Below are 20,324 nucleotides of genomic sequence, written 5' to 3'. Positions count from 1 at the left end.
AAAAGCTGGCCAAAACTTGCTGTAGCCTTATTAATAGCCATATTAATGAAATGTTTTGCATTTTGTGTATTTTAAAGATGCAAAGAAACTTATTTAGAATGATTTATTCCACAATACTGTTTAGGGGGGCGATAATAATAAAAAATAAGATTAAGTGATGCAGGAACCGTATTAGCCAGGGTAAAGTCGAATTTTTTTTTTTCCATACGGGAATATCAAGTGAGAGATGAAATGTCTCATGTTGTTAACAACGTTGAAGCTATCACATAGCTGTGCAATGGGTAAATGATGATGAAAATTAAATTTCTGTTGGGTCTTTAAACTTCAAATTTTGGTCATTGAAGCGTAATAATTTATAAAATGCCATTAAGAAATATTGTTATGGCTAATTGCTCAAAAACAAATGCTAAAATTCCTAGCTTGAATCAGAAAATGATAACTCCTTATATTCTTTTAGGAGCATAATAATATAAGGAGGCACGAGAACCGCCTTTTTTCCTTTACCACGAAAAAATCGAAAAATTGCAAGTTTGCGCAGGATTTTATTTTTCCTTAACCTGGAATAAACATCACTGTAACTGTTGATAAAAATGTCTCCGCAGTGATCATTAAGTTTACCCCTGATAAAATTTAAGAGAAAAACGGTTAATTTTTAATTGATGTATAATGGTCATTCGGAAAGTGATATTTTCCAAATATCATAACTTAATAGTATCTAATAGATACATATTATTGTTATGTATTCGCCAATAGAACAATCTTTATGTTTTGTCCGCACACCAGGGTAACCAACATTGACATATTTTGCAAAAAATAATTTGTTTGGACTTGGACGATTTTTTGTTACTTTTTGAAGGTTAAACATAACGAACATAAATAAATAAAAATTAGTTAACGAATTTGGGCACCTAGGATTTCTAGAACAATACCATTCAACTTTAGGATCAGTAGATAATGGTAAAAAATTGGGTTTTGGCCGGCTTTTTTCGTTGCGCCGCTGACTGGAATTGGCCACGGATTTGAGTCACGCAGCGGCGCCCGCCCGCATCACGCGCTCTCTCACGAGGAGCGGATCATTCCATTGCGTAAAGGGCGATGGTGCAGAACGGCCGTTTTGAAACGTTGGGAGGGCTGGATATATCGAGATCATTCGGCCGCGACTTCCGCCAGTGACGCTAACAATCTTCCATTTTGAGTTCTTGCCTTCTGGAATTTCTTTATTAATACTAGCGTAATACACATATATTTATTATCATTAATTAGAATGACATTCTCTTTGCCTGTAATGCGGTGCTTTATGTGAACCCATTTGAAATACGTGGATGGCGACATCATGTCAAGAGGCCGACTAGAAATCCCTCGGCCGCTGTATTCGGGCCTCCAAGTAAACGATTTCGCGACTCATTTGTTTTCCCCTCAACTCCCAAATGCTGCTCGCCCAACTGCACCTCCAAAACCCACCTCGCTCCATGCGCGCATCCAACCCTCTTGCTCCCTCCTCTCCATTCGCTTTCTCTGTCCTTCTCAAGCAGTTCACACCATTTTAGAGTGCATTCATGACTTGCGGATGCGTCCCTTTCTGCCGGTCGCTCCACCCATTGGCGGAAATATGAATTATTTCACGCGATCCGCTCCAGGGGTTGAAATGCCATCACTCTGTCCATCATTCGCCGCGTCCAATCAAGTGCTTACTTTGTGCATTGCATATTCCATCGATTATATATTAAGTGATGAAAGTTTTTAAACCAAATCGTGCGTCAACACTTGGATATTCGGTGTGAATAATCCAACGTGCAAAGATACGTATCATGCGAGATACACAGACATGACATTAGGAGAAACAGTTTCGAATGAAAACTCCTCGTGGCGATTTCTCCATTCTTTAACAGCTCTTTTGGTCGCAGTAGTAGCTTAGATAGCGATCGTAGCTCACCTGACGTGGCGAGAACACATGGATGAGATTTACGCGCGCGTGTGCCACAAAGTTCGGCGATAACCGCGCCTCGTGTGCGAGCCCTCCCGCGTCGCTCACACTCTATCGATCCAAGGAATTCCCGCACTCGCGTCTTTTCCTTTCAATCCGTGCCTTGTGCTTGTCTCTGAGGAAATGGCTCTCGCTTTTAAAGAAATTGATGGCAGGAGGACCCCTCACCTCTCTCTCTCGCACGGGCATCACTCGCGCACGCCCTCCATTTTCCACGAATGTCCGTCGACATAGAAGCACGCCAACCACCTCTGGAGGTGTGTGTTGCGGGGAATGTTAGCACATTGACCTTTGGGGAAATGCGCGCAATCAGGATTCATCAAACTCCTTCATTGATAGAGGGAAAAACAAATTCCTCTACCTACCCATTCGCCAAAATATCTCTTTTAATTTAAATTTTTTGTCTGACGTGGAAATAATATGAGCCTATGACATTCTCCGTAACTTTCTAAAATATATCGAAACAATTCCCCATACTTAACAGCACATTACAATTTATCGCGGCCTTTATTTTTTATTTTGACCACGGCGCCCACCTAATTCCTCGAATTCCCATATCTATCCGTTCGGCTAAAAATCTCTCTTAATTTATCGCTTCTATCGGACCTGGAAATATAGTGTGGCTCTAATATTATGTTCTCCGTGTCGCTCTTAAAGATATCCATTCTCAATTGTCTAAGCAATCTAAGCCTACCGCGCAGCCTCCGAGTCTCCAGCGGCTCCCAGCCTAATTCGCTTAACATCTGCCTGAACGCCCGCAGCAGTTTTTGACGAACCGCGCAGCCTTCCTTTGTATTTTATTCAGTTCCCGGATTAAGTACTTCTACACCAGATCCCATACGCTCGCTGCATATTCAAGGTGCGGTTGGACGAGTGCGAAATAGCACCTTTCATTTACTTTCTCATCCCAAAATCTTCCCACATTACGCTTGACGAATCCTAGCTTCTCCAGGGCTATGCCGCAAATATTCCTTATGTGAGTTCCTTGCGGTAGGTTTGACGTTATCGTTACTCACAGATATGATATGACAGGAGATATCCCTTTATGAGGAAAAAACCGGCGATTTGAATTATTTCTACTCCTTAATGAGATGGAAGGGTTGGTCAGGGAAATTTTTCATTCCCGGTGACAAGAAAGCGTTTGTGGTCCAGCTCATTTCATCTGAAATAAAAATGATTCAAAACAGCCCTTAGAAAATATAATTTTTTTTAATAGTGTCTTCTAAGTTCGATCCATATGCGTGAAAACGAAAACATTGGCTTCGTAGCTTACGGAATATTATACGATTGTATGTTTTGAAAATATATGAATGTGAATCGTGGTAATAAATAAATGAAAGAATAAAATTGTTGTTTGTGTCCATTGTTCCATTGTTGTATTTCAATCGATCTGTTAGATTTGTGCTTTTTCTCTAATCCTGAGATAAGGATCTTTTTCGGAAAAATACTTAACGAGTCTTTTGTGGCCCTTTGCTAAACTTTAAGCCAATGAACGATTTACTAAAAATGAATGCAAAACGTGGGAATGCGGACTGAAAATCCAAATCGTTTTATTTTTTGGCACACTTAATATTCTACATTCATTTTTGTTCATTTTATTTGAATTTAACGACTCTTTTTCACCTTTTGATAAACCTTGCGTCTTCTTTTTTTCATAAAGTTATGAATTATTTGTACGGTACTTCGCATTAATTACTCGAGACATGAGAAGTGCATGTGATCATTTCTCAGGTGATAAGTGTTCGAGATTGATTCACTCGTCCAAGCGGCGGCTGGCGCCCATCCCCTTGCAGGACTTGTATCTGCTGCCGTGCCCTTCTCTCTGCATTCGACGCTTTCCCGTGATTCCATACGGGCACGCACACGCCCTGACTCACAACTCCACTGGCAGACTGCGATTCGTCCTTGAGTCGCCGTTTTGGTCGGCGTAATTGGAGCAGTGCCTGTCAGTGCCGCGCGCGACCACCGATCGACGGGAAGTACAGAGGAGCATCAGTCGTGCCACGCTCCGAACCCCAAGATGAAATCTAGGTAGAAATGGTCTAGAATCGAAAAAAGCTGACCAAAACCTCAAAAACGATTTTTTTGAGCTAGGAAGTTGAAACTTCGCATACACATTTTCAGTTAAATTATGCATCACTTTCCAGATTATTTCATTCCTGTGTTTTCATGTTAACAATGTATGTGAAGTCAAAGTTGAACAAATTTAGCGAAAAACGACCAACCTCGATTTTTTCTGAAAATTGCCAAATGTATCCTCGCGCAGTGGTTTCATGAATAGTTTAATCGACAAAACTGTTATACCATCTTAATTGAAACTTCTTTTTCTTCCATTGGAAGGATTTTTGAAGATTTTGTTCCATGACTAACCATAGATATATAACAAAATGGCAGAGCCTGTTTTCAGCCCTATTTTTTACATAAACGTAGAGAAAAAGTAGATATTGCCACGGACTTCCGCAAAGTGACTGATACTATGTCGTTCTATGAAGCTTCTGCATTGTGGATCTAAAGTAAAACCTTGCACCAACTTGCAACCCCGAATTTTAAATCGTTTTTTCGAGCGTGCGGTCAACTCCGGTTCTGGCCGGCGGCGGCGGAGAGTACGGCGACGCGGCAAGCGTGTGTGTGCAATATGGTCTCATCCACTTTTATATGTATACGGATAATAGATAAAATAGTGATATAAAATGATCACCAGAAAGTAAAATTAATTAAAATTGCTACGAATGACTTTAATTATGCAATCGCTGGGCACTGCAAGAGGTGAACTGAAAGGTTTCTTTCTTTGAGTACATTCCATATTCTACTACGGAGAATGGACTTAAATCGTGTGCTTAAAGTGGGAAACGGACTCTTTTATTAACAAGCAAACTCTATTTCCAGGCAAGAGCCGTCGATTATCCATGGCCTCCACTTCCTAACCTCCCATACATATTTAAAGACCTGCTGAAAACGGTCGTTTTATAGTATTGATGAAGTGCGAATCCCTTCGACCTTGTTTTTCGTAATGTCTCCTGCTAGCTGTAGAAGGTTCGAAAGGCATATTACTCACTTCGGATAATGTATGCTTTCAAAGAAATACAGTTAATTTTAATTTATGCCTTATGCTCAATTTAAAGTAATGATTTAAATCTCTTACGTATATATCTCAGTCATTATTCTTAATAAACGGCGCTGCTGACAAAACAAGGCGAATGATTTTTTCTCTGTGGATCTTTCGCACGATTGTGCATTGCGGATGACTCCCGTAAAATTTATCACCGCGGCTAGTCCCGGTATACTTTAAACTACTTTAAACTCGTTATTTCTTAGAAATACTTTACCGTACAAACAATACATAAACAAAAATAACACAATTTATTATTTTTCCAACTAAAATACCGCAATTAGCACTTTCAGCAATAAAAAATTACTGTTTTTCATTCACTATCTGACGAGTCCTTGTCACTTTCACTATCTGAGCTCAAGCACCCTCCACGATTTCACCTCAAATACGTCGGAACAAGAGCATCTAAGAAATCGTTTACCATTGCTTTCTAGATTTTTTCCTTTCAAGTTATTTAATTCATTTTAAATGGTTAACTGATGGCTGTTATAAAGGAAGTAAGCATTCATAATTTACTTATATTCCATATCACAGGGAATCGTATGAGTCACATCGCTTCTGCACTGTCTCGCATAAATTCCTCAGTTATATCCTACTTGGAGGAAACCCTCGTCAACCTTGACCTGTCTCTCAAATACAAATATTTTACCACCGAGAAAATACCTGCGTAAGCATGAGTTTATAATATTTGAGTATGATTAGCCGTGAATGCGTGAGGAAACCGGGCCAATCGATTGGGGAGGTTTGCGTCGTCCGCTTGAAGCGTGCTGTGTAGTCTAGGTACTCAGAAACATAACCGATAATGGCTGCTGATAGGTCCCAATAGCGTTAAAATTTAATCCCTCTCGTAAAGGTCTAGCGCGCGGGCGAATGTTATCCGTAATTGTGGGAATTCTCTAGCGATATGGCTGTCACTTGCCCCTCCTCGCCCGCTGACACCGTCAGCCCACCTGATAACGCGTTGCGACGCAGCCTCTGCTCTTTTGTTTAGTGTTCGTGGTGGATGACGCGCGCAGCCGCTGGACCTCGTCTCGTGGTCGCCGAACGATCACTCCCCACCCCACTCCACTCACTTCACTTTCATTTTCATCAGTGGCTCATTTTAAGTTATTTTTATATCGTAGACAGTAGTTGATTCAGTGACCAACAAAGTTCAAAATTGTTTTCTCAGAAATTAGCTTTCGAATAAAGCATGAAGGTAAATATATCGATTGATATAACTTTTTGAACTATTAAAATTAACAATTATGAATGCAATTGTACTGAAAAAGTGTAGGACAATCGTTAAAACTAGGAACACAGCAGTTTGAAGAGATGAAATTCCTTGGAAGCCAAAGAAGCAGCGATAGACGAAGCAGGAAATAAGTTGCCAGCAGTGGCGGCGCGTGGATATACAATTGTTAGCAACTGCACACCCAAAAACGAATGAATTATTTTTAAAAAAACCTATTCCTTTACCACGAGATAGATAAAAATCCTGTGTACATATGGATGAAATTTGAAGCTCCAATTGCTGCAGCTATCTCCTTGGCGAATTCACCGCTCTCGGGCCTGCTGCATGCTGGGACGGTCGCGCACCGTTACAGCATGCTAAGCTTCAAAGTTCTTTTTATGTACAAAGTGTTATAAACATGTGAATCATTTGTGTTTGTGAATTATTAAGGAATGAAAGAAATGAGCAGGGCTTCTAGGGCTCCAACAGTAGGTACAAATATTCAAGGAAGGAGAAACTAAGCAGTCAAGTCATGGATATAGGTTAATGTGGAGAGAGGGTTAGTTCTTATGCAAGAAGAAGATTAAGAAGTTTTAGGTTTTTTAGGATTGAAGGAGAAAAGTGGTGATATAACTAGCTTATCACGAATACAAGTGATGGTCATTTTAAGAATGGGCCAACAACGAAATGCACGAAATCAAACTCTATATTCATACATTAAACTGGTTGGAAAAGAAAGTGAAGAAAGACATGACTCAAAGTTACCTACAGTGAAAGAAGTACTGTGTGTTTTTTCTATCACCGGGTGTGTTTTTTCTATAAGGGGTTCTAAATGCTTTGCATTCTATTGCGACGATATATGAGACTCGTGGATTATTATTAGCATAATATAAGTAAATCATCGTACATCTACTCTAGTGCACACCCTGGTTAAATTACCAACAGCCGCCATTGGTTGCCAGTAGAATAGCACAGGCAAAGAGAAATAAAAATCTGCTTGCAGCTTTGAAAGGAGCCTAGAAGTACGGAAACAATTCATCAGATGCTATGTATTTAAAGAGGCGTGTTCTTTTATGGGAGCGAGGCCTGGACTTTGATGTGATATGGAGTTGTACTTTGAACTTAGAAGCTAAGCGTGCTGGAACTCTGGAGCTAAGCGGTGCGCGACCGTATGGTGGCAACAAATTGAGGTTTAAGGGGTAGTTACCCAGTACATAAGACGGCGTTGAAGGGTTAAAATTGACATTGTAGGCTTCAACAACATTAATCATGACACAAGTGATAATAAGAGTGGGATAAATGAGAAGTTTTCCATAAACCCCAAAGCAGAAACGTTAGCCGGCCACATGATGGACTCTCGCGGGTGGAAGCAGCCCGTTCAGGTTAAAACTGCCATGCGGTCCCGTTTCTTTCATTTTCAGCTTCCTCGTGGCTTGAGGTGTGCACTGCAGTGCACATGCGTATTACGCGCGCGTAAATATGGATGCTACTTCCTCATCCCTGTGACCCAGTTCGAGGGGATATACCTACCGCCTCACACTTAGAAGCGAGGACTTTTTTGTCGTTATATTCGCTGCGCCTTCTGCATACAAGGACCTTGGTCGTCTTGTCCCAGCGTGAATGAAAACCACTTGAGATATGTGCACACATGCTGAGGAGCAAGATCTTTTGTGATTTTTTAGACTAAAATAAAATAGTGGAGAGGGAGCCTAGGAGCTTCAGGCGATGAAAGGGGACACTAACTTTGAGAAAATAAATGAACGCTTTTTGTTGTGGGTGGATGGGCTTTCGGCCGCTTTTAGAAGGCCCCCATGCAGAGAAGACTGTTTGGGGGAGGGGTTGGAAGAGACGGAGTTCTGCTTGTGACGATGCGTCTTAGCAAATCCATTCAGCTCCCCACAGTGCTTTTCATTGCTTCCTCAGATTATGGGAAGTGACAACATTTAAATCTGCTTTTCAATTACAACAATGACCTTGTTTTCCAAAATTCTACCGAGAATCTACCCTGATTTTTAGTTGTCTTCACAAATTCTTATTACTTTGGGATGCGTGTATTAATCGATGCAGCTTAGTGAATTGACAATGAAGCTTTCATGTGTGGGAATAACGAATTTTTTTGATTAGTGCAGACCTTACCCGCTTGAATTTACCCTTTGCCGAAATAGATCATAGAGCATCAGTCGTGCGTTGTACTCCCTAAATAAAGGAACATGTTTACTCTTTGCGGCACGCCTGGCCTGCGAACATTTTGAAAGGCGACTTTTGATTGACATACCGTGCCATATTTATCAAAGATTTGGATCTTTATTAAGAGGATTTATTCGATAACAAAACAAGGCAGCAAAACTTTTGCTTCCGTCATTGAATCCGTGAGCTTCTAAAGAGCCTGTTTTGAAAATTTTCTGGAAGTGCCAATTTCTCTGTACATTTTCAGAGCTTAGAGAATATATGTGCAACGATAAGTACCGTGATCCCAATTTCCCTCGAACAGCTCAGCGGTAACGTGGGTGTAGTGTCACTTGACTTTCTTACGATCAGAGACAAAGTGCACTATTGCTGTGAATTTGGGTGGCAAGGAAAAACGTTCATTCATTGATCTGAGCGAATCACTCATGCAGGGACCTTTGTTTGGGGAGTGAAGTTCAAAAATATGTTCAAATATTGTATTTCATTTTGATACGTCTAATAAAAATACAGAAATAAAGCTGGATAGTTGTCATCTTTGGGAAACATGGCCGCCTTTTGGAATTTTCTTAATTTGGCATATAAATTTCGGGTTTAATATTTCCTGGCAGTGCGGTATGAGTACAGAGTTAATTAATTCCATGCCTATAGTCTGTATACCGTAGGGTGGCGCAAGGTATTCAGACTGTAATGATAACACTTCAGTTGACTATAATACTATGAACTCCGCTGGCGAGACGGGAAAAATTGACTAAGCTCTCACTCAATGCTAATGAGAGTCCGAAGAATTTTGTTTGGAAAAATGAGCAACTGAGTAGCGATATGTGAGCTAACGACTTCACCAGTGCATACGGCCCTATGCCGTGGTTCCCTAAGAGTGGGCTAATGCCGACGCCGGGTTTCTCTCCACCTGCAGGCGCAAATAACCTTAGCCGTCGGTCGTCCCCTCCAACTGCTATGCCGTGCGCACTGCGTTGTTCTCTTTTCTCGAGAGCGGTGTTGCCGATCGAGGTTGCGGTGGCAGCAAATAAGTCCCGCGACCCTGTTTCCCTTCGACATGTGCGCCCTCCATCTTGAGAAAGACGCGAAGGGCGTTTGGGAATTGAAGGAGAGGGAGTTTGAGAAGGGAAGGGACGAGTTCTCTTAATTCTAGCCCACGGTTAATTTACTCTTAAATTTTGTCAAGAATTTCATTTCATGAATGCTATCAGAGTCACACTGCGCGTGCGCGTACGGATGGAATACGAATATACGAATGGAAGCACTGCCTTTCACGGGTCTTTCGCTTGGTCACTTTGGTTGGTTTCTTTGTGCGCATCCGTGTCCCTTCCAGGGACTGGCAAGAATGGAGGGAGTCAGGCGTCGAGTGATGTGTGTCATTTGTTCGTCCGTTTCGCGAAAAAGGGAAAGATAATTTACGAACGAGTCAGCAATACTTATGAGGAGAATATATGCACTTATGTGTAAAAGTTGAGTCGTCGGAGATACTATTGTATTTACAGTGAACAAGTGGTCGCATGAATTAACGGCTTTGCTCTTAGAAGTCAAGAACGAACCCTTCTCCCCATGTTCCCCCTCAACGTGTAAATGAACCAGAGCACTAATGACGTCACCAACTCATGGAAAGTGGGCTTTTTACTTAGTTTAGCGTTGTTATCATATAAAGTTAGAGCAGTAGAGTGGCTGAATGAGGAAGAGTTGTTTTCATATTTTTTTAAATGGGATTTGGGGTCCCTCCCTGATTGTTGCACCTGCTTGTAAATGTGTTCTGAATCTTCCGCGTGCGTAATGCTAGAATAATCGTTTGCTCATTCGGCTTATGATAACTACTTTCAATGGTTAAATATTATGATCGTCTGAAAACCCTGAAAAAATTCTACGTTTCTCCCGAGTCAAAGTCATCTCAGTATCTTGATTACAACTCGTCAGATGGAAATGCTTTGTTGTGATTCGATGACTCTTTTTAACATTGCAATCGTTACTCCAACGCCATCATTTTGTCATTTTTGTATGTTTTTTCACTACTTTCGCTATAGGGGCGATGATCCTTACGCGTGATCTTCCCTGCAAACACACATATTGTCCAAAATAGGTGGTAATTGGATAACTGCCCTTAATTCAGCCATATCTCTTCTCCTACTCCAAATATTCACGTGTTCACCAATTCCTCTACTTGAAATAAAGTTTCGGAATAAATAAACTCGCGACGTTACATTTCTCTGCGACCAATAGAAAAACTCTTCAATTTTAGCATTACATTGTGTACACTTAAGTGTAAGAAGTTCGCTTGGCCCCACCTCATATTGGGAAGAGTTTGATAATTGGTTCGTGAAACGTCCTCGTAATTGAACTTGAATTTTCTCTTGGGAGTGTGGTGCTCCAGCTGTTGGAATGCTGGTCGGAGTGTCCCGGCTTCAAATCCCTTATGTTTTTATGCCATCCGAAAGAAATCTTCCATGTTTAAGGTGGGTCAGGTGAAGGAATCGGTCCTCCTATCTTGATGTGTAAATTCCTCACGAGTGCGACTGGGTGCAGCTCTACCCTTGCCTAACCATACCAACCTACGGGTTGAATCACTGACTGAGAGACTTCCTCTCATATCCTTTAATTTGGTCCTTTAACTGCAGGCCCTTCGCCACTCTCTCCAAGTGCTCTTATTCACGACTGCTTCACGCCTCTCTCTCTCTCGATCTGTCTTCCCGTCTATCCTCTCCTCCCATTGCCATGCACCCAGCGTGGCCTTCACCATCTTGAATAGACGCAGAATGCGATGCCAAAGTTTGACAAAACTGTGCGAAAACGTTAGAACTAGTTGATGTCTCCATGCTTCTAGGTTTCACCGTGTGGATTTTCTTTTGCGACGACAGTTTCTTAGAACTAGTTGAACATTAGAACGGCCACGGGGATCGATAGGTCAAATTGAGATGAATGCCATTTGCTACAATTGGCCATGGAGTCATTTAATTTTGTTGTTTTTTTATAAATTTGTAGTTCCATGCGAGAGTAAAAGCAGCACCATCAATTCAAATTATTACCTTGTAAATAAATGTCAAATATACCGTGAAAGGCAAGGGGATCAAATTGATCCCTCTGCAAGAAAGATAGTTATTCGAAGATTGGAAGGTTCTTTTATGATGTAATTCCTTTTACAAATCAACGTTATCTTCTCTCCCTTGTGCAATTGTGCCGCAGAAAAGCAATTGTTTCTTATTATATTGTTGCAGCGTATACATATGCGGTGTTAACTAACGATTTGATTGGCCGTCGGTCTTTGAAGGGGTTGGGGCCAAGTTGGAGTGTTCATTGGACTGGAAATTTTCTAAAATTGTCTAGTTACCCTATTTCCTTTTGCTACCGCTTCTTAGAGAGTGGGATAAGTAAAGGCGCGCGTAATTATGTTCCTTTTTCGATTCGTCGCGTACTTTTTCCCGTCAAAATACTACGCCCTAGAAACCAATTTCGCAGCGCTTCTCGGCTATGCGACGTGACTTTTCTTACGGATTTTTCCGAAAATGTTCCACCGATCGGTAGCGTCCCTGCCAAATTACAAACCACCGACTAAATTAGAAGTGCTGTGAAACGTTTTCCTTCGGCGTATGACGGGTTGCATACTCGATTCGTAGTCCCCCACAGCACTTCGCCTGTTGAAGTCTTCGTGATTTTGTGCCAAGACTTTGCTGGTTTTTTGCAGAATCATTATTCGGCGTAGAGAAATGTGTAGCACATCATATGAATTGTACATCCATTGTCTATTCAAATGGTTAGAATTATTTTCGGCATGTCAAATTTTTTTGGAGATGAAGGCGTTTAAGTCGCGTAATGTACCCTGCAAATAGCGAAAATCGTCATCTTGAATTGTTTTACCAAGGATAGGAGGTGAAAACTTCCGGTTTACAAAAATTTCATCCGGATTATTTCCGGTCGGCGACCTCTGCTTAAAATGTAAGCTCTTGTGGAAGTGGTCGGGGAATTGTATGCTGGAGTCACCCATATATATTAATTCACGCATTGCTTCGACGTCACGCGGTGCATTGCTCTTTTATCTTTTACTCTCTTCTTAGTGATATTTTCCGCCCGTGAACGGTTCTCCATGAACGAGTCAATGAATCGGAACTCAAATTACATTTGCTCTTGAGAATAGGTTTTTTTCTTTTGCTAAGTTCTCAATTTCATTCCATAAGCGCGTTATTTTTCATCCCGATGACTCTTCTTCTACGATTCACGGTCAGAACTAAAGACTCAAGCACGGATGAAAAGTGCATTTCTAAAAATGACTACAACTCAAGTGTTACTTTAAATTTCCCATTAATTCAAAATTGACCGAAACCCTTAGAGCTAATTTTCGCGGTAGTGTTTTTTTTCTGTCCGCCGCCATTGGTCGATCTATGGGCACTGGATTCGATCTATCTTGCGCCAGATGCTCCTTGCAAACGACTAATTGCCATTATTTTGCGGCGGCCGCAGTCTGAATAGACCTTTCCTTCTCGGCCCCTGTCTGCTGTGGGCCTCTCTCTCTCCCAGCCATATTCCCCCTCCGACCCAACTCTCACGAACTCAAAAGAAGCGCCCTCTTCGTGATCGCCCCGAGCACCTCCGCCTCCAACAATCCTCCCTCCCTCATCCTCTCTTGCTTTCTTCGACCGCATCAAACCAGAGAGAGTGAATGACTGGAATTCGCCTCTTTTTAACGGACATTTGTTTCAATACCGTGCTTGTTTCTCCTCTCAAAGGTAATCGCAAACGAAAAGGTCTTTTCACATTGCTGATGACAGAAAATGTACACTATTCCATGAATATATTAGGCACACTTTTTTCTATGTCTTGGATTTTGTTTGATTTGTGATCACCACCTCTGTCCGTCTCTGTCATTGTGATCTCTGAGGTCACCGCCCTAAATTTGATTCATTGGGTTTCTCATGATTTGTTTTACAATTATATATGAAATGACAAGAGCAATAATTGATATTTTCAATCGTCTTCCTTTTATCGTTAGTTTTTTGTAGGAATATAAACTTTGCTATTTCCACATGGTAATTTATTGAAACCGACCATGGTTTCGTTACAGCGTAACATTATCAATAATTGCTTCCACCAATCCACCTTGTCAGTGTTACGCTGTAACGAAACCATTGTCGGTCTCAATAAATTACCATGTGGAAATAGCAAAGTTATTATTCCTACGATTATGGATTTCCACCGAGTTACGCCCGCTACTATTAATTATACGTAGGTATTCATTCCATGTGAGCATGGTTTTGCATGGCGCAGCCGTCTGCTGTTGTCGTTGATGTTGTTCTTTAAGTCTTAGACAATCCCTGGAGAGTCTCATACAGTTCGTGTTAAGAAGTAGTGTGTGAGAGATATATCTTCCCGCCGTCTGTCTTGCCTTCTTTCGCAAGATCACTCATTCCCATTTCACTCAGCCGTCAGCATTTCGCACAATCCCAGGCAATCCATTCTGTGGAACGATACGTTGTAAATCATTACGATATTCTTTCATTCTAAATGGGTATTCTTCGATTGGTCAGTTTTGGTTTTAGTTTTTTAAATTTTAAATAATAATAATAATGATAATTGATAAAATTTAAAAGTCCTCTGCTCTTTTTCCCCACTGCCCTTTCCCCTCCTCAGTTTTCCTTCTTCGGGTATTTTTTTTAACCAAAACTTTTTATTATATGATAACAAAATAGGGATGTAATTGTTTATGGAGTTTTAGTCGCAACATCTCTAAATATGATTAAGTAGAGTGGCAGTAAGAATAATTAAGTACTCGTTATAATGATAAAGTTAGCGAGATCGTTGGTTTGCAAATTTAGCAGATTTTTTACGTTTGGTTAATTTAATTGCTAATGCTTAGTATATGTTTTTAATGAATCTGTTTTCGCCTCCAAAGATTTCGCTGATTCGCTCTTCAAACATTTCCCATCAGTTGGATAAGAAGCGTGTGCTTGTGATTGGTCTCTATCACTCTCTCTCTCTCTCTCTCTCTCTCTCTCTCTCTCTCTCTCTCTCTCTCTCTCTCTCTCTCTCTCTCTCTGTGCTTTCTTTTTCCCCCTTCGCTCTCTCTCTCTCTCTCTCTCTCTCACGTCTCTTTCTTTCCCTCTCCTTCGCCTTACTCCCTCTCTTAAAGACACGATCTTGTGAAACTAAGCGAAGGAAATTATTATGATTATTGTCTTTATGAGCGGAGATTGTGAATTGTCGGAGTTCCGGATTCCCTTGATTGTAACCTCCAATTGAATTTGTTGTTATTTAGTTTTATATTTTATTAAGCAAGCAAAACTAATTTAAATTATACTTATTGAGATATTGATCTTTATTTTAGTTGGAGGATATCGCAATCTCGTTATTTCGATCGTTGGCATTATATTCTTCTTGTGCATTCAGGATTGTTATGATAGCATCAAATTAGACTATGTTATTATATTTATACGATATTGTATGCTATATTTTTTTATCTCAAATAGGGTTTAGATAACCTTTGAGACATCTTGTATCATCTAGTGTTCTGTGGCCGTTAATGTTGTGCACGGCTTGAAAGGGGAGAACAAATGCGATCGTTTGAATTGAATGGTAAAACATTTGACTGAATAAAACCTTTTTATTTTTAAGAAAACATATCCTTATTCCGGAAAGGTTTGCGTCAAGCGAACGTGGAGAGTTTCGAGCGAGTAACCATCGGGTTGAATGCAGTCCGTCCCCGGGGCTAAACTATTACCCTAAAACTTCCATCTTTGAAATTGCGTGTGCACATCTATATCCACGCAATTCCTAGAAAGACGTCACAATAAGCACCTGGCAGAGGAGTTCGGAAAGAAGGCTAGCTATGACAATTGAGTCGCGCATAGCGTCCGTCAGAGTCTTCTAATGGTTAAGACGGAAATCGAACTCCTGTACCCACGAATAATACGAAGGAGGACCCTCAAGTTTGAAGCTACGCTGTGCCGCCTCCCACTGCGCATTTAATTGGATTTACGAAAGTCGCCACTCGCGTCACTGACGGCAAAGCCATCCGAATATCATGGAGAAACGAGCTACACTGACGGCTAATAGCCTATAACTATCGCATTCAAAACTTCTCAATGCTATTTCTTGCAATTTCAAATGCAATACTGGGAAATAGTGGATCGTAGAGCAGTCATCGCCTCGCTACGAACATGTTTGAAAATCAATTAAAAAGCGAACCATGTGGCGATAGCAGAAATCAATCTCCTACGAATGAATGTGTGATTTTCCCTGTAGCGCCCTCGCCAGTAACAATGCGTGCGGCAAATGTCTCTCTTGTCCAAATGTCTGAAATTGTCTCTAAATTCGACAGAATGGTTGAGCCTCTAATAAGATGTTGTTCTTTTGCTGCAGTGCTCTTTTCTTCAGCTGTAATTAACCTAAGTGTTGTGTGTATCTAGCATTCGCTACATGACGTTATGCATCAAAAGTTACATGTATGGTTATCGCAAATTACCAAATCGTGGAATTTTTTCGGCTGTTAACATTGAAATATTCCCATGATCAAAGTATTGTATCTTCCCCTTAATGAAGACCACTCTTTTTTATTATTTCTCGGCAAAATCAAGGGGAGTCGAACGGTACAATCCCCAAGTCATTCTTAATTTCGACACGCATTAAAGCTCCTTGAGGCTTGCAGGCATTTAGGGAAGTGGAAAGAAGAGAAAGAAATTTCTCTCACACATTGTTTTGCTCTTCCCTGTACTACATGTCTATCGTTATTTTTGTCCACTCTCCATAATGCGTAGCCAACCTGTGAGACTTCCTTTGTTCTTTTTCAGGTCGTTTCCTTTTTCCTTGCTGCTATTTCGTCCGCGCGACCCCGTTTAAAGAGTTTCCCGAAAGTGGCTCCTTGGGGTTTCCTCTCTGGCTAGGACAGATGAGGGTCAGTGGCCTTGATGGAGGTTTTGGAAGTTGCGCAGGTCGTGACGCCCCTATACTTAATGGGCAGCGCTATGTGGGTCACTAATGGAGCCTGGAGAAAAATCGCCGCGAACCATAGGACGCCATCCATCTAATCGTGCTCTTCGTCAGGGTTGTCTGGAATGCGCAGAACGGTAGAGGAAGTGGAGCGAATGTGGTGACACTGCAAAGATGTAAATCTAGCCACTAACAACATCACAACAATCAAAGCAAGCAAACAGACGAACAATTCGCAGTTGAATCCACTGATCTTCTCAGACGACGAGCCAACACTAAGCATTTACCGCCGAATGGCTCCGGTTTTTTTTTTTTTTTGCTTTCCCACCGGGTAGATGACAAATTTTCAACCGTGATGATGATATTCCAGTTGAACTTGAGACATAATCGAGGCAGAGGCTGGAAAGGAACTCAGGGACTCACGAAGAAATGACTCGCGGCTGCTGCATATTTATTTTTACTGTTGGTTATTTCACTGTAGTCTGAAGCTTTTCTTTAGCTGAAGTGACGGACGGATGTATTCCTATTGTGGGAATCCTACACCAAGAAAAAGATGTGGGGAAAATATAATAAGAACCATTGCCTATTAATTAGGTCGTAACGATCCAATAATAATAATCTCTACACAATGCTAAAAGTTTCTGTTAAGTTTTTACTGGATCAGTGCGGCAAAAATCAATGGTAGGGGAGAGTGGGGCAAAACCGACCAGGCGGGTCAAACCGACCCCTCTAATATTCCCCAGTAGGTGTTGCTATCCAGCGGCAAAACTATGAACTAGTTGAAGAGGCCGCCATTTCGTGCAGATCGAGCTTGGTTTCGTTGGCATGCTTGACAATGTTGGGGTTATGTAGAGTTCTGAAGTTTTAACCAGTTTCTTTTACAACTTTAATGTCATATTTATTTTGATTTGAGAAGTGTAACCATCAATCTAATTTACCGGAGGTGAGTACATGTGTTTATTTACAGTGTTTACTTATATTTTAACGTACGAGTAGCTTAGCTAATGATTTTGGATAGCCTCAAATTTTCATATTTGTTTTACTGTGTACCTAGGGGCAAAACCGTCAACAGAAAGTGGGGCAGAACCGACCGGGGTCGGTTTTGCCCCATGATATTTCAACTTATCAGCTGTGCTTCACTATATCTATTAAAATAATAGAACCCATTTTATTAAGTACTAGCTGTACTCGTGTATAATTGTGCATAATATTGAGATTCCATCGTCTCAGCCAAACTTGAATCGATTGGGCTGAAATCATAGTCTTTTAACAACATTTCTATAATTAGCCTACTGGATGTTAATTCCTCATTTTGCTATGATCCTGAAACTAATACACCTGAAATTTTGTTTTAGACATGGTGAGGAACTATGTCAGGAAGACGGATCGGCAGAGTTGGTCTCATGAAGGGATGGGGGAGGCTGTAAATGCAGTTCTTGAGGGACGGATGGGATATACTGCAGCATCAAAATCTTTTGCTGTTCCCAGATCAACATTAATTGATCGGGTAAAAAAAGCTCGAAAAAATCAGCTAACACCTGCGCTAGCCTCTGAAAAACGTCTAGGGCGATATGACACTGTGTTTACGGAAGCCCAAGAAAAGGAGATCGTTGAATACGTACTGTTTATGGAGGCAAGATTATTTGGATTAACAATTACCGATCTTCGGCGGCTGGCATTTGATTTAGCAGAAAGAAATTCTATCAATCATACCTTCAACATGGTTGAAAAAATGGCAGGTAAGGACTGGTTTTATAATTTTGTTAAGAGGCACCCTAAAATAACATTAAGATCACCCGAGTACACATCATTGGCTCGAGCTAAAGGATTTAACAAGTGTGCTGTTGGAAAATTTTTTGATCTCTTGGAGTCAATTTACACTGAATATAAAATTCAGCCAAATGATATTTATAATGTGGACGAAACCGGGATACTCACTGTCCCAAATAAACCTTCAAAGGTGTTAGCTCTCCGGGGGAGAAAACAAGTTAGGAGTTTATCCTCTGCAGAACGGGGTATCCTCGTTACTGTGGAAACATGCATGAGTGCATCCGGGAACTTTATGCCACCAATGTTTGTGTTCCCCAGAAAGCGAGAAAATCCATTGTTGATGGATGACGCTCCTCCAGGATCCTTTGCCTGTTACCATGAATCTGGGTGGATAAATAATGAAACTTTCCTCGTCTGGTTCAAGAAATTCATCGATTTCTCAAATCCCTCAAAGGAAAAGCCAGTTCTACTCATTTTGGATGGGCATGAATCACATGCAAAAAATTTGGACCTTATTGACCTGGCACGGAAACATAATGTGGTTTTACTATGTTTTCCACCACATACAACACATCGTCTGCAACCCCTGGATGTTTCATTTATGGCTCCTTTGAGCACTTACTATGAGCAGGAAGCTAGGCAGTGGTTGTGTAGTCATCCTGGGCGCTGTATCACAATTTACCAAATCAGTAAGCTTGTGAATAAGGCTTTTACTAGGGCTGCCCTCATGCAAACTGCCATAAAGGGCTTTGAGAAGACTGGCATATACCCACTGGATAGGAACATATTTCCTGATGACCTGTATGCTCCATCTGAAACCACTGCTAGACCAGATGAAACAGATCCTACGAACTCCCAGTCATCAGCGTCTACAGAAGAATTGAACACTGCACCAACTCAGATGTTAGCTTCAGTTTCACCTTGTTCTGTCCAGCCCCAGACCTCTGAACAATTTGATCCCACATCTCTCCTGCCTTTGGATTATAGAAGACCCGATGTTAGCCTTCCTCAGTCATCTTCATCTGGTGTTAATCATCCTCAGCCACCAGCATTTCCTGCTTTTGATGATATGATGTGCAGGCCATCAACCTCTAGAGCACAAAATGAAGCCTGGAACCATCCCTCATGTTCTGCAGCAACATCGGCGTCAAGTTATCTCCAATCCCTTCCAATGGAAAAAAGTGTGTGGAAACAAATTTCACCCAAACTACTCATGAAACCTCCACAAGAAAAGGAAAGAGTTAAAAAGAAAGGAGGAAGAAAACCTGGAAAGACAGCCATACTTACATCGTCACCTTATAAATTAGAACTAGAGGAAGACGAGAAAAAAAAGGAGGAGAAAAAGATTATTAAAAAAGAAAGAATGAAAGCTAAAAACAAAGGAACAGTGGCGAAGAATGATAAAAATAAAAAGGGTCCTAAAAGAAAGCTTGCTTTCCAAGCCACAGCCCCCCAAATACACAAAAAGAAGTCGAAAAAAATGAAAACCGATGCTTTCGAAGATGAGGAAGAATATGAAGAAGACGAGGCGGCATGCATATTTTGCAAGGAATTATATTCAAGATCTAAAGAGAGGGAGGGGTGGATTCAGTGTTTGAACTGTAAAGAATGGGCTCACGAGGCGTGCGCTAATTGTGAAGAATATGACAATTTCATATGTGACTTTTGTTCCTAAAATGTAAATCTAAACTCACACAGTGTTAATTTCTTATTGTTAATTAATAAATATTGCTGTACATTGTAAAAACAGTGTGTTTTTTAAATATAAATTACCAAAAATAGCATTATAAACTTTTTTTAATGTAAAACATATGGGTGTCGGTTTTGCCCCACTAGTGGGGCAAAACCGTCATTTTGTCAGTGTTAGAAAAAAAATTCATATAAATTTAACCTGTATCAGTAAAGAATAATGCATCAGTATTTTATTTCTTTAAATAGTAAATATTGCAAAGCGCGCTAATTTTGTGTAAATATTTGTAGCAGAAAGCCAAATTTCTCATGAAATAGCTTAGCAGGTCGGTTTTGCCCCACTCTCCCCTACTGATACTGTAAATGATTCCTATTGTATTTTTCCAAATATTTTTCTCAGTGAATGAATGGTGTTAATCCCAATTGTTGAAATTTTTGGAAAAGCTTTG

General features: G+C 40.8%; 2 protein-coding genes across 3 annotated transcripts in view; both read left to right on the top strand.

Moving 5' to 3' along the window:
- LOC124156625 (GAS2-like protein 1) overlaps positions 1 to 20,324 on the top strand; it is a 329,284-nt gene that overhangs the window by 50,351 nt on the left and 258,609 nt on the right. The gene's annotated exons all lie outside the window — the stretch shown is intronic.
- On the top strand, positions 17,106 to 20,116 carry LOC124156626. Its single transcript, XM_046531278.1, has 2 exons — positions 17,106 to 17,359; positions 17,772 to 20,116. Exon 2 carries the CDS (start codon positions 17,774 to 17,776, stop codon positions 19,859 to 19,861), a length of 2,088 nt encoding a protein of 695 aa, XP_046387234.1. The 5' UTR covers positions 17,106 to 17,359; positions 17,772 to 17,773; the 3' UTR covers positions 19,862 to 20,116.

This window comes from Ischnura elegans, chromosome 3 (genome assembly GCF_921293095.1).
Source record: "Ischnura elegans chromosome 3, ioIscEleg1.1, whole genome shotgun sequence".
Lineage (NCBI taxonomy): Eukaryota > Metazoa > Arthropoda > Insecta > Odonata > Coenagrionidae > Ischnura > Ischnura elegans.
This window is presented reverse-complemented; position numbering and strand designations above follow the sequence as displayed.